General features: G+C 44.2%; 1 protein-coding gene across 1 annotated transcript in view; it reads right to left on the bottom strand.

Annotated features, from left to right (window-relative positions):
- Positions 1-15,338, bottom strand: part of Patj (PATJ crumbs cell polarity complex component) — a 284,333-nt gene that overhangs the window by 110,929 nt on the left and 158,066 nt on the right. Inside the window, exon 28 of the mRNA XM_051164507.1 lies at positions 3,099-3,295. Coding sequence (XP_051020464.1) covers positions 3,099-3,295 — 197 coding nt within the window. The remainder of the gene's footprint in view (positions 1-3,098; positions 3,296-15,338) is intronic.

The raw sequence follows: 15,338 nt of genomic DNA, 5'->3' as shown, positions 1-15,338 counted from the left end.
GTAAGGACAGGTCACCTGGGGCCTGTGACTGATACATGAAGTGAAGGGTCAGGAAGATGTGTCTTAGAGCTGTGGGGCTAGGTGTTATCTCTACGTAGATAGGTAGCAGGTTGGAATGAATTTAGGATGTTATCCACCCAAAAACTGCAGGCTGTTTAGGGAAACCCTCTCATTTATCTGGGGTTCGTCAGTGTTGTACTGAGTATATGGAAGATGAAAAACTGTTGGTCTGTTGCAAGTACTATGCTAAACACCCTCAGCTGTCAAAAGCATTGGGGTCAAAAATTAAAGTACGTCTTCCAAGGCTCATATATGTCTGAAACTGTCCTCTAAGACACCCTTCACTTATGCTATGGTGACAGTTCATTTGTTACCAGAATCTAGTGATCATCAGACTGAGAAATAAAGCACAGTGCTCCTATGAGGCCGGGTCCTATAGGTTACTCTACCTTGAGTCTGGATAACACAGAAAGGTTACAACTCAAATTAACACGTTCCCACATACTGCAGTGTTTTCATCCACCCTATAGACCGGAACATCATAATCCAGCAATCTCTTGGATCCAAACAAATGGGGGTTTAATGGTTGTCCTTCTTAACACTATGTCAAAATTCAAACCCTATCACAAAGAAAAACTAGCCCAGATAAGACTTATTTTCTTTCTATTTATTTTATGTACAAGTGCTCTATCTGCATGTACACGTGCATGCCAGAAGAGGGCATCAGATCCTAGTGTAGGTTGTTGTGAGCCACTATGTGGTTGCCAGAAATTGAACTCAGGACCTCTGGAAGAACAGACAGCCCTCTCAGCTTCTGAGCCATTTCTCCAGCACCACCGCCCCCTTTTTTTCAGGTGAGACTTTCAGCAGGGAATCAAGGATCTGCTCTTGTGAATCCATTAATCCACACATGGGACTGACAAAAGCCTTTTTCAAAACTGGTCTGCTCTAAACCCAGAGTGGTTGGGTCTTTCTGGCACTCCCTATGTTTCACTAGTTGAGGCCCTGGGCGACCTTTGGACACTGCCAACAAGGTCACTGCCAGGACCTGGAACCATGAGTCAATATAAATTTCTTGGTGGGAGGAGGTGGCACAAAAGAAGAAGAGGAGGAGGAGGAGGAGGAGGAGGAGGAGGAGGAGGAGGAGGAAGAAGAAGAAGAAGAAGAAGAAGAAGAAGAAGAAGAAGAAGAAGAAGAAGAAGAAGAAGAAGAAAGTCTTTTCTCCATAACAGCCTATGGCAATGTAGCTACAGCAACAACGAACAGTTAAGACAGGAAGTGAGCACAGGAGTAGAGCACTTGCCTAGCATGGTCAAAGGCCCCGGGGTTGATTCTCAGCCTTGCACACTTGTACTTACACACACACACACACATACACACACACACACACACACACGTACAGAGGCAGAGATAGATAGATAGACAAACAGAGACAGACAGACAGACTGACAGAGAGATATCAGAGTCTATTCAAAAACCACAGGGAAGGAAGGCAGTGATGTCAGTGCCCACAGCATGACTCTTGGAGTCTACCGAGCCTAAGTTCTTTTCTTGTTAACCCTTTTATTGATAGGAATGTTTTATCTGAATATATGGATGTGGGGGACACATGTGCCTGGTATGTATGGAAGTCAGAAGAGGGTGCTAGATCTTCTGAGACTGTGGGTGTTGGGAACAGAACCTAGTTTCCCTGCAAGATAGCAAATGCTCGTAACTGCTGAGTCATCGCTCTAGCCCCCAAGCTTGAGTTCTTACCCAAGTTTAGACACTGAATTCTATAACAACAAAGCATTTATAATCCAGTTTTATTATTATAAAATGACAGAAATAATTTCCATTGAAAGTCCTTAGGAACCCCAAAGACAGATGTGTGGCACACAGACATGGCAGTAGCAGTAATCTACTGAGCTAGCTCCCATACTCACCTTTATCACTTCAGTCTCATCCCAAGGGAGTCTATAAACATGAGCTAAAGGCAATAAGCCTGAAGTGTGGATTATAACAGTAAATATATTCTGTCAACTTCACTGTTATTTACTTAATAATTACAGCAGTCAGTGCTAATCCCCAGCGTGGGCTCACTTTATGACACTGAATTACAGAACAAGAAAGGCATTCACAGGAGTGGTGTCTCTGTAGAGAAGGGTGCTGTGTAGAGAGGAGCTACAGGGCCTTGGGAGAGCAGGGCAATGCTAATGTCTGTGCGCACTGGCCGCAGAGGCCCCAGGTGTGGGCTGAGGGCCAGGAGTCTGAAGGGGAAACTACCCACACAAGCTCAGAGGCCCCTACTTCCTAAAGACAATGTGATGCCCAGTGTCCTGTGACTGACCTCCCCTATAATCTACACGCTGGAGAGGCCTTAACAGTGGGCAAACACAAGCAAGAAGTCAGGACGCCAGCTACCAAGTCCTCAGAACAGGATAACAACTGATCTTGTCTAGTACCAAGTCTGCACTATCTGTTACCTATTATTATACTTTTCAGTTCATAATACAAAGGCTTTTCTGTACCTTAAAAAAAATCTCTTTTCTCTAAACTGGAAGCTGCTGAATGAAGGAACTGTAAGTACTCGTTTCCTTCTGTCCTAATGGACAGTTGAAAACCAGCTAAATGAAAGAAGGAAACACTAACGTCAATAAACTCAAAACAAAGGCCCCGAATTTAAGCTTAGGAAAACAGAACACTGTTGGAATACTGATGAGGTCATCTGAGTAGTAGCCACCTGAGCACTGGTCTGCTCTCTGCTTTCTGTCTCTAAGTAAGGAAGCCATGTGACCTTAGCTCGTTACCAGTGTGTCAGACTTTAGCTTTTCCCAATAAGAAGTCCACAGACTTAGTACCTTGGCTTATTTTACTTTGCTTTGGCAAGGTCTCACATAGCGAAGGCTGGCTCAAGCTCACCATGTAGCAGAAGCTGGTCCTGAACTTCTGATCCTTCTGCCTCTCCCTTCCAAGCCCTGCAATTACGGGCGGGGACACCCAGCTAGCTACATACTTCTTTTTTGGTTCCAACACATTCATAAAATAATCCAAGCCGGCTTTTCTGTATGCTGCCCTAGCCCTGCACCAGAGGGCAAGCTGAAACAAACGGCTCTCACCTCTAGCAGCTCATCTCCAACCTGCATGCGTCCATCTGCAGCCGCTGGTCCCTCGGGGTTGATCCCCACCACAAAGATGCTCATCCGTGACCTGTCTTTGTTGCCAGCGAGACTGAGTCCCAGTCCGTTTTTATCCTTTTCCAGTTCGATAATGTGTAATTCTCCAGGCAGGTCTGCATATCTTTGTCTGATCTTTTCTATATTAAAAATGAAAGAAAAAAAAAAAAAAGAGGGCATGAGTTTATTAAGAAGATATCAGCATTTGGCCATACTTAGTGTGGTTCACCTACGGTGCTCTCTTACAATAGATCACTTAGTGTTTTCATGGCCTTGTGGGTAAGCTATAGGTAGCAGTTATTTTTATTTCCACCTGAGCTTAGATTACCTACAAAACTTCTCACTTCTGGTTCCCACTAACCTGTTTTTCCTTCAGCTACTTACCAAAATATAGGGAACTCATGGCTCCAAGCCTCTACCTTGCCATGAAGGGTTAAAATATTCACTAACAGTGACATATGACCAAAGTATTTGGTTTTAGAGATAAAATATTGAACCAAACAGTTATTTTTTTCTACTCTCCTCAACTTAATGCTTGGCCAGAAAAAAATCAATAATTTATTATACTTAAAATATAGTTATTTAAAAATATGTTCGTCATACTAGGGATTGAACCCAAAGTCATGTGTGTGATTGACAGGAGCTTTTCCATTTGCATATAGCACATAAAATATACTTTAAAAATATATAAGCAGCATAAAATAACCCTGGATTAAGTGAGTAAGTGGATGAGACATGAGGATGCCTGTTTAGTTGTCAGATCTGGAAGCAACCACTAATGCCCACACAGCCATCAACTGCCATCAATAGCCATCTAGAGCCATCAACAACCGTCAATAGCCATCAACAGCTGTCAATAGCCATCAACAGCCATCAGTCAGTGCCCTGGTTCATCTCTGTGGGGTTGTACTTCTCCTTCACTGTGTTGAAGGTCCTTTGTTCTTTTGTTTTGTTTTGTTTTGTTTCTGAGACAGGGTTTCTCTGTATAGCTTTAGCTGTCCTGGACTCCCTTTGTAGACCAGGCTGGCCTCAAACTCACAGAGATCCTCCTGCCTCTGCTTCCCGAGTGCTGGGATTAAAGGCTGTGCCACCACACCTGGCTATTGCTGTTGTTGTTGTCATTGTTGAAGGTCTTAATAAGTCATGGTTTATGCATATTCAACCATCTCACCATCTTCTGTTTCACCCTGTGTGCTGGCTAGTTTTTATTAACGTCTCACAAGGGGGCACCACTTAGGAAGAGGGAGCCTTAATTAACTGAGAGGAGCAAGCTAGTCAGCAGTGGCGTTCTTCCATGTTCTCTGCTCAGGTCCTGCCCTGTTTTTCACGATGGACTAGAAACTGTAAGTGGACATAAATCCTTTCCTCCTCTAGTTGATTTTGGTTATGGTGTTTATCACAGCAACAGAGGGAGAGGTAAGAAGCCTTGTCAATTCTTCACCATGGTCTAAACTACGTAGCTCGGCTGCTGGTTCCGAACAACCAAACCACACTATAACCTCAGTAGAGACAATAGTGCTCACACGGGTCTCACAACCCGCACAGTGCTAGCCCAGGAAGTAAAAGTACAGGAGTGAAAAGGAAAACTGAATGCAGGCAGGTTTGCGTATGTGAGAGTGGCTACAGATCACCAGGACAGGAGTCACCAGCAGGCAGACGTAAACATGCTTGTGACGAAGCTGGATGTGATTGAAGGTGCCGTTAGGGTCAGCATGCAGGAAGCTAAGGGAGGGGCTCTCCAGCTCAGGGCCAGCCCAAGCTACATATACAGCAGAAGAAGAAAGAAAGAAGAAGAAAGAAGAAAAAGAAGAAGATGGAGAAGAAGAAGAGGATGGAGAAGAAGAAGAAGAAGAAGAAGAAGAGAAAAAGAAGGCAAGCAAACAAAAACCAAGGACATATAATACACATGTGTGGTCCATCTTTAGCTTCCTGAACCCGAGGGCGCTGACCGAGCAGGCTGGATGGGCAATGAGCTCCAGGCCTCCGCTGCTCTCTGCCTGGGGCTGGGATTTCAGACCTGGTTCTGGGCTGGAGATTCCAACCCAGGCTCTCATGTTCCCACCATGAGCACTTTACCTACTGAGTATGTGTGTACGCACGCACACACACACACGCACATACACACCACACACACATACCACATGCACACACCACACATATACCACATACACACAGCACACACATACACACCACACACACATGCACACAGCACACACATACACACCACACACACATGCACACAGCATACACATACCACACATACATACCACACACACACACACCACACACACACACGCATGTACCACACACACACATACACACATACACACACCACACACACACACTACCCTGGATACTGTATCGGTTTTTGAGGCTGGTATAATTTTATTTTGCTGCCGCTGTTGTTTACTCAGGCAGTGTGTCATATAGGCCATGCTGGCTTCACACTCGGTATGTAGCTGAGGATGACCTTGAACTTCTGGCCCTCCTGTCTGATCTCCCAAATGACAGGAGCGACAGGGGTGCAACGCTCATGCCTGGCACAGTTCTGACTTTTCACTCCCCTAACAGACAGAGATTCAGCAAGAAATGAAGACTGCTCTCTTATGAAACTTGTTATGTAATCACCAATTTGTGGTTTGGATGTATAATGTCCCCACAGCTTTTGCATGTAGACTTGGTTCTGTAATGGGGCTGAGCCAGGGCGTGGGGCCTGAGTGAATCATAACGGTTCTCACTGAATCAGTAAAATAATCTGTTATGGATTCATAGCTTAAGGGACTTGGGGAAAGGGTTGTGTTATAAAAGCAAACTCCATTTGCTTCCTGGCCACCATGAAACCACAATTTAATACAACTCAAGCTAAGAACATATTCGGAAGACAGTTAAAAATCAGGGAATTTTTTTTTGTGGAAAATCACCATGGCAGTAGCCTAAAGGACAAGGTTCAAAGATGACATTAATGGAGAGAGATATGAATTTTTAAGATTAAAAATAAAATAGCTGGTAAAACAGAAGGATGCTTTCTGACGTTACATCAGTGGGTAGGAAAATGTAATGAAGAGATGTTTTAATTCATCAAATAATTAATCAACAGAGGTTTTACAAATAAAGAAGAAAAAGACATCTAACTCCAACGCATAGACTCAAAATCCTCAGGTTTGTGAGGAAATGCTCAAATTTCCGAGTGAATTTAGAATTGCAAATTAAACGGAACATCCAGGGCAGGGATTGTAGACCGAGAGGCCCTGAGTTCTATCCCCCTCCATCCTCACAAATACATGGCATATCAAAATAGTAAGTGAGATATTAAATAAACGAGGCTTTTAAATAAAGCATAGTAACAGACTCCCAAGGCGGGGGGGGGGGGGGGAACTTCATCACTAGCCTTCGCAGAGCTAAGGAGATACACTGGGGCTGGGATGCTGAGCATAAATGCTCGAAAGCAGTGATTCCAATCTTGCCATATGCAGCTCCCCCATTTGACACAGGTGCTGCCTTACGGTTATCACTGCCGCGATAAAACACCACGACCAAAAGCAACACGGGGAACAAAGTGTTTATTCCACTCACAGTTCCAAGGAATAGCTCATCATCAAAAGCAGTCAGGACAGGAACTCCAACAGGGCTGGAACCTGGAGTCGGGAGCTGCTGCAGAGCCTATGGTTTGCTCAGCCTGCCTTCTTATAGATCCCAGGCCCACCAGCCTGGGGTGATACCGCCTGCCATGGACTGGGCCTCTCGTATTAACAGCTAATTAATAACATGCTCAACAGGCTTGCCTGCTGCCTGATCTTATGGAGGCATTTTCTCAGTTGAGGTCCCCTCCTTTCAGGATAGGTGTCCAGAGGACATGGAAGAGACTGACCCCAGAGCTGTTTGAGAAAGCAGAGAGTTGGATGTAACCAGGGTGTCTCAGCATGCCATCGACGAGCAGACTTTTAAGGCAGTGTTGAGTGAAAGAACGACAGTGTGAGATCCATACCGTTCCCGCATCATTGACTCAAGACACTAGAAAACACATGAAGCCCACAGTGCACATTTGCGTAAAGAAAGAACGTTCAGAACATCAGAATGGCTGCTTGTTGAGGGCAGAGAGAGGAAGAAAAGGGGACAAAGAAAAGCAGAGGCCTAAAACCAGTGAAGGCTGAAAACTGGATGGTTTTAGAAAGACTTTCATTAATATAAAGAAAGTTCCAGATTCAAACTTACCTGGTCAATAGGAAAGAAAACAAAAACAAACAGCAAACAAACAAACAAACAACCCAGTCTTTCGAGGCCACTAACTATAGATTCAGTTGCTTAGCTGTGTAAGCCAGTGATGACAAGAAGGACTCTGCTTTGGTAAATCTCTGTCACACCCAATAAGCAGAATTAACTGTGCTAGGCCCATGCAACCTCTATGAACTACAAACGGACCCTTAGGGGCTTGTGATGGAGTAGACAAAGAGTTAAGTTTAAATGCGTCTCTCATTTGTGAATCTGTTCACACGTCCAACCTATTGGTAAAAATAAGGTTTCCTTAAAAGCAGATGTTCCCTAAAATAACCTTAAACAGGTATCCAAATAAGGCAGAGGAAAGAGAAAAACATGATTTTGTTCCCATTGCTTAGTTAATGATGTTTGAAATTAATCTTGAGTTGATGACAAAGTTGTTCTCTTCTTAATTTTGTCAGCCACAAGGAAAACTGCCTTTTAAACGTAAGAGAAGCTTCTGTCATGACGACAATAAAAAGAAACGAAAAGCAAACAGCCACTCAGTCTCCACTGGCAGTCCTGGGGAAGAGGCCAACAACACCATCCTCCCCCCTCCAGGCTGCTTCTCTGAGTTATTTATTCCCTGTGAGGAGTATGAGGCACACGTTCTGAAGAAATGTCAAAGATCACTGCAGGACCAGTGCTGCCCATGGATGTAAACCATGAACACAGCTGAAAAGCAGTCAAGCAGTTTCAGTTAGGGATGATGAAAATGCTCTGAGGCTATGTAGGGATTGCTGTGCCTTATCAGGGAACTTAACGATGGCATACCAAACACCATTAAAAGTGCTAAATTTGTCGTGTTGTTTAAACATACATACACAAAGTCCTATCATTAATCTAATGGACCTCAGAGACTTGGTTCTCATATTAATCCACGTAGGGTCCAAGACAGATTTATTATGCTTACTTTGTGAGATTAGAAGGTTAATTTTCCTGACCTGAGCTTTTAAATGCCTCAGTTATATACCCACTGAGTCAATGACCAAATATTAATGGGATCCACTTGACACTAAAGTTGTAAAAGAAAAGGAATTCATTTAGTGAAATCTGTCACAAGCACACATAAGACTACTTGTAACTCAGGTAAATGAAAGAGCTTCAAGAAAATAAAAACTAGGGGCTGAAACTACTTATTTATTTTAATTTATTTATGATACCACCCCCAGAACCAAACCCAGAGCCTTACATATATGACAAACACCTAACCCTAGAGCCACATTCCTAGGCTCCACCCATCTACTTAGTGAGTGAACAGGAAAATCAATACTGCCCACAAACTGCAGTCAACTAAAGATAAGACTGGTTGGTACATAGTGCTGGAGCCTTGAGGTCACTTCCAATGATTCTGCATCTAGCTTGCTCCAGTTTTAACTTACTTAATGCTTACAAATGAGCTAGTCAGCTTCCAGTAACATTTCTTTATGGCATCTTCACTTTTGTAGACAGATACAGTAAGTTCAAATTGAAGCTCAGCAGAGCAAATCCTGGAACCAGAGTTGAGCACTCCTGCACGGTTTGGGAGTTTACTGACAGTTCATGGGGTACACTGCAGAGACTCTGGTGAACCTTTCACTCCATTTTCTTTTTCTCTGGTAAAAACGATCTACCATGCCCACATTCCAGCTGTGTGAAAGAAGGCAGAGGCATGAGGCCCCTTGCCAAGGGTGATGCGGCCAGTAGCTGACGCGGATGTAGCTCTGTGTGTCTTCACAGTACTATCCTGAAAGATCTTTCTTGATTTCTTATTCGTTCAACCCACTGCTGCCAGTATCCAAGTCATACTTTGGATGCGTTTAGTTCAGGCTACACTTGCCAAAAGGCATAAACATTGGATGCCCTAAGGCTATTCAGTTGCTCTGTGCTACCGATGCAGATACAGCAGTGCTCCCTAAGAAGGGCACAGGAAGTCCATTTCAGACCCAAAATCATACAGCTTTTCCAAGGAGCCTCCTCTTGCCCCTAACAGTAGCACAACTTCATCTGTAGACTTATGTTGAAAATTTATTAGCATTACTAGAAAAACAACTAATATGCGGACATTATCTTTCATAATTCACTCTACTAGGGCTGTGATGGTGAAGTCTGGTGGCAGGGTGTGCTCTGCGTGGACAAGGCCCTGGCTTCAATCTCCAGCATCGCTCCAAAATAAAGCCTGCAGCTCTCACCATCCACCAAGAAGAACACCAGGAAGGCAAGCGCCGGCTCAGGACACACTACTCACACGTCAGCCCCAGAATTTATATTACCCTACAGCTTGTTTTCAGACTCACAGCTTGGCAAGGATTAGAAGCCAACCACCCTACTTCTCTGACACACTGATTTTGCGTTCCCCATCCCTAGGATGAAATCAAGTCAAAGCACTTTCTCCTACAGCTCCCGTTTGGACTCTTGAATTCTGTTTTACAGATAGAAAATGACTTTAGAAGAAAGATTTTGTAAAAGGCCATGAAGTTAGCATAAACAGAAATTAAAAGCAATTATTTTCTATCAAGTCATTTTACATGTACCCAATCCTACTTTTAAGATGAACAGACTTTAGATTTCTTCTTCCATCTGAGGCGCCATGTTTAGATCTTATATGCTCTCAACAGCACCTTACATGAAAGAGTCCTCGCCACTCATTCCCTCTGTTAGTTTGACTTTTTGTCACAGGTGTCTGCCATGAACCTTCAATGGGTAATGAAAAGACACTGCTTTTCCCCCTCTACTACTCCTCAAACATGGTGGCACTTTTGAAAACAGTGACTGGGCCCCAGGTGCTGAGCTTCCACACTGGTGAGCCTGGGCAATGCTTATGAATCTGTCACTGTGAGAAGGCACTGATGTGACTCCTGTGGGTCAGCACAGACTCCTGTGCAATGCTGTGTGCTTTCCTGCAAAGACCAGGGCAGGTGCTCATAAAAGCTCACAGGTGTCAGCTTGAAGTCGGCCCCTCACAAACTGCATCTCGTCTATAACCCCTGTTTCAGGATTAGATATGAGAACTTTAGAAGCCCAGTCATGTCTCTCCTCCTTCCCACATCCAAGTGCATCCTCCACCTGCCCCAGAACCAAGCAATTTCTAGTAACTGTATTCTACTCAGTAGGTATAATGAAAGGCAAACTGTAGTTTCAAATGGGGAAAGAAAAGTCAAGTTAGCATGCTGGTCAAGCACAGAAGTTGGTCTCTGTCTTTGAAAAATCAAGACAACATTCACTAACTCCGAAGTTTCCATTCTGGACTGCCAGGCAGCACTCAACATCTCTGTAGCACCAGGCCTGTGGGTGCCACAGCAGGGGAACCCCAAATGGGGCTGAGCTCAGGGCCACCAGGAGTCCGTTTCATGACACGACACGCAGAGAGGGAAGAAATTGTATGAGAGAACCGTTCTCTTAACACCAACACCACCAACAATGTATAATTTTAGAAGATATATATGTGTGTATATATATATATATATATGTATATATATATATATGTATATATATAAAATCCAGCCAGATTCTTCCATAAAATAATGACTTAAAATTCATGTTTACTTTTATTTACACAAACATATATACATAATCCAGACGTACCCACTGACAAATTACATGATACTAGGCTTAAGCATTAAAATGGTGTCAAGGTGATGCAGGGTCTTAACCACATCTAATTCTATTTCATGTTAGTCGCTGTGGTGTTGGGGTGAACCCAGGCCTCATACATCCATGCTAGACATGTACCCAACTATGGAGAAGCCACCTCAGTTACACTGAACTTTTTTAAAAAATCATTTATTTATTTATTGAGACTGTCTCATTACATTGCCTGTTTTCCTGAAGAATTCCTTTACGTCAAGAGTCCCCCTCCACCTCCCAAGAAGCTGGACCACAGGTACAACCAAACCGCCAATCTTCGTAAGTTCTGTCGACTTGTCTATCAGGTGCAGGACAAGCCCCCAACCACACAGAACTTGGCAAGTGAGAAATTGGCAGAAACAAGAACGTTACTCGTTGCTCCTGAAGTAGGCCATCATGCCTAGAAAGGCTTTCTGATCTGTTCTCAAGCAGGTTGTTAGGGTCACCACGGAGATCCTCTGACTACACTGGGGGCAAGGAGCACGCTTCCGTCTGATGCCCTGTCTACTCTGGGGCAAAGAGCGTGCTTACCTGAAAACACAGGCCTCAGGAGAGCCTTCACAGACACACTGCCCACATTTATCATTCACGTCTCCAAGACTGCCCATTTCTTTATTAAGCTTATTGCTTTCTTTGGAATTTATTTCTCCCCAAAAGTTTCTATGTCATACAAAACTTGTATTTAATAAAGTTGTTTTCTTTCTTCTGTTACATTACACTGGGCCCCTAGGTGGAGAGATGCTATTTCTCCATGCACTTCTGCAGAGCCGGGGAAGTGGCTGTGTTCCCATTGCAAACACACTCCACGTCCTTCCCTTTCTGTCCAGAGACCAGATGAGGAAACACCGGCACCCCTCTCCCCCACGCTCACTCACGTACCCTGAATGGACAAAACAATCCAGTAGCTCTGCTCGGCGGTCATGTTTGTTTTAAACATAGATTTTTCCACTCCTGTCAAAATGTTATTTTTTTTTAAATGTCCAGTTCCTTGTAATTATTTATCAATACATCAGATGTCTTTTTCTGTTCAAGAAGCTGAGGAGGGTTCTCCAGCGGGCCTGGAGTGCTTCGCCATCCTCACAGGATATTTGGTGTTGCTAAGTAACAAAGCCGTCTTCCCAGAAAAACATCTAATTCAAGCCACTGCCCAGGATTTTAATATCAAATGCTCAACACACTGGAATAAAGATGGTTTACCTCTCTGACTTGTTTCCAGTAATAACGGATCAGCTAATACAAAGGCAGGCAAGGTTACCAATAATAACGGATCAGCTGATACAAGTCAGTATTACCAATATCTCTGCCTATGCAGTAAGTACAGCAATATCAAGCAATATCACTTGCTAAAAATAAGTTACGATGAATATTCCAGTCTCCCTTTTTTCTTATTCAGTAAATAACTTTTAATTTTTGAAGTCAGGGCATGCAGACTTGAGAGGTAAAAATATCTGAAGGAAAACAACAGCCAAGCGGAAGAAACAAAATGTGAGCAAAAGTGGCAAATTTCAGGTGCATATTCATACTGAACAGGAAATGATGACAATATATTAGCATAAACTGAAATTGCAACCAAAAAAGCAAGCTGTGAAGCAGAGTCGGTATTTTTGCCAACATACAGCCCTGATAATGTTCTACAAATCTATTTGGGAAATTGGCGATCAAAACACAAAGCCACTCATCATCACAAGAGCAACCAGCAGTCAGGCTGCTCGTACGTGCTGGACACTGCTCGCTCGCAGCACAGACAGCCCAACTCCTCTGGCTTTCATAAGGAATCTGGAAGAAAAGGAAACCCTCGGTCTTACTCTGCGGGAACTGAAGCACAGGTGACAACAGTGACTTGCAGTGTGACACAGGGCGCTGATGTTTGGGAACCCCAGAGAGTTTGCCTCTGGAACCCAGGAGAGAGTCTGGGCCAGAAACTGAGAAAAAAAAATTTTTTTTAAAAATCTGTATTAGATAAAAATAAAATAAAATAAGATAAATTAAGAGACAACTTGAGCGAGACTCATTACTTCCTGAAGAGAGCATACAGTGTGTGTGTAGGGGTTGGGAACTAGGAGGGAAATCTACAATTTTCCCATTAGGTGAACCAAAACTAATCCAGTGAATATGCTGACAGAGAGCTTAAACACAAGGTTTTATACAGGTGATAAAAATAAAGTGAACCCTTCTTGTTAGACACTATGGTTACCGTTTGGCACACTGTGAAGTGTCAATTAGAATCTTCACAACATCCACTGACAGTAGGAAAAACAAACACATCATAAGAAAAATGAGGCAGAGAAGCAGACAGACTCCATCAATAGGCTGGGACTGCTTTATTGGAACACTGAAGGCCTCAGCCTTTCCACAGGATGAAGGTCGAGCAGGCTTAGAGGGCTGAGGGACAGGAGAGACACACACACACACACACACACACACACACACACACACACACACACACACACACACACACACACCAAACCAATACAACAACAACAGCAGCAGCAGATAAGCAACAAGAAAACCCAGGGCAGCTACCAGAAGTTACAGCTGTTTTCTGTGGTTGGACGGGAGGCCGGGTGGGTTGTTTTCTGTATCTGAGGAACGTTACATCCGCAGGTGGAGCAGAGTGATCAGGCTAGGGCTAAGCAGTCCTTTCTGGCTGGGAGCTTTTACCTGACTCAGTTCCTTACCACCTGAGGCTGTTACCCAGCGCACGGCCCGGCACATTGTTACACTTGAAACAACAACAAAAGCAGGTGCTTCACAGGGAACATCATAACTGCAGATCAGAAACACGCTGCTGCATCAAACAAGACAGGCAGGTGTGTGTACCATGACCCCAGCTGTGGCCAGGGTCACAACCGGGCATAATTAACCTATGGTTTTAGATGCCAAGGAAGCTGTGCCCTTTGGCAGCAGAAAAGCAGCAATGAGCTAAAGAAGCTCTGCTTGTTGTTACAGTTGCTTTGATGACCCAGATATAAGGCCTTGTGCAAATTCGGGAAACTTTAGTACAATTGTCTAGCAATACATTTCAGTGATATACAAACTTTGGATATGAACAAATCAGAAAACTTGATCTAATAAAAACTGATTATGGATTATATATTAGGAAAAAACACAGGAAAGTCCTGGGTGTATTAATGGCGCTTTCCTCTCTCTTAAGTCAGGGTCTCCTCAGTCTGGCCGTGAACCCTGACCCTCCTGCTTCGGCCTCTGTCGTGTAGGGAGTACGGGTGTGTGTGTGTGTGTGTGTGTGTGTGTGTGTATGAAATGACAAAATATATAGGAATGCAAAAGGAAAAGACAAGTAATGTGTAGATGCAAGAGAGGTAGAAAAAAATTGGTTATTACTGCTGTGATGAAACCAGGACCAAAGCAAGCTCAGGAGGAAGGGGTTATCGCCTTAGGCGTCCACATCACAGCCCGTCACTGAAGGAAGCCAGGGCAGGGACTCAGAGTGGGAAGTGTAGGAGCCGATGCGGAGGCCATGGAGGGGTGCTGCGCGCCAGCTTGCTCTCCATGGTTTTTACAACCCACCTTGGTTTTTCCCAGGACCACCCAGACCCAGGGATGGGCCCACACACAATGCCTGGGCCCTCTCTCTCATATCAATCACTAATAAAGAAAACGTTGCCCTACAGCCGGATCTGATGGAGGCATTTTCTCAATGAGGTCCCCTCCTTTCAGATGGCTGAGACTGGACCTGCAGTTGTGTCAAGCTGACATAAAAGTAGCCACCACAGTATATACTGTACACACTCAAGACACATAGTGGAACCCACTGTTCTCTTCATGTGTGCAGAGGTTTGAACATCGCACACTGAAAGACAACAGGACAAAACCACCGACCCACCCTATAATGCATGCCTGTTCCTTCTCGCAAAGAGTGAAGCTGAGGCCAGCGCCAGGACTGGAAATTGCTCAGTGTACAGTTCCTGAGCGGCATACGTGGGGGTCATATCTGGGTGTGCCCTACTCCAGGTCCCGTATTCGTGCCTATGATAAAGACACATGCTGCAATCTCATCAGTGAGGAAGACAAATCTAAATGGATCTATGTCAATTTGGAATTTCTGACTTAGCGTCTGACCTCAGGGCTGGAACTTAGGAGTTTAACTAATCAGTGGTGAACACAGTGCTACTTGGAGAAAAAGAGGACATGGAAAGATCAAGAAGACAACTGAGGGATGATGGGGGTGGGGAGCAAATTTAGTGTATTTTACTAGAAAGACAAAACCTGTAAGGTTTGCGAGCTCTGTGCTGTGTGAGTGAGGAGGTGGGAAGGCTGACAAGGGAGCTAAGGTTTGACGCTCAAAGCTGAGGAGAGTAGCGC

Source organism: Acomys russatus, chromosome 2 (assembly GCF_903995435.1).
Source record: "Acomys russatus chromosome 2, mAcoRus1.1, whole genome shotgun sequence".
Classification (NCBI taxonomy): domain Eukaryota; kingdom Metazoa; phylum Chordata; class Mammalia; order Rodentia; family Muridae; genus Acomys; species Acomys russatus.
Note: the sequence above shows the minus strand (reverse complement) of the source record. Positions and strands in the feature narration are given on the sequence as shown.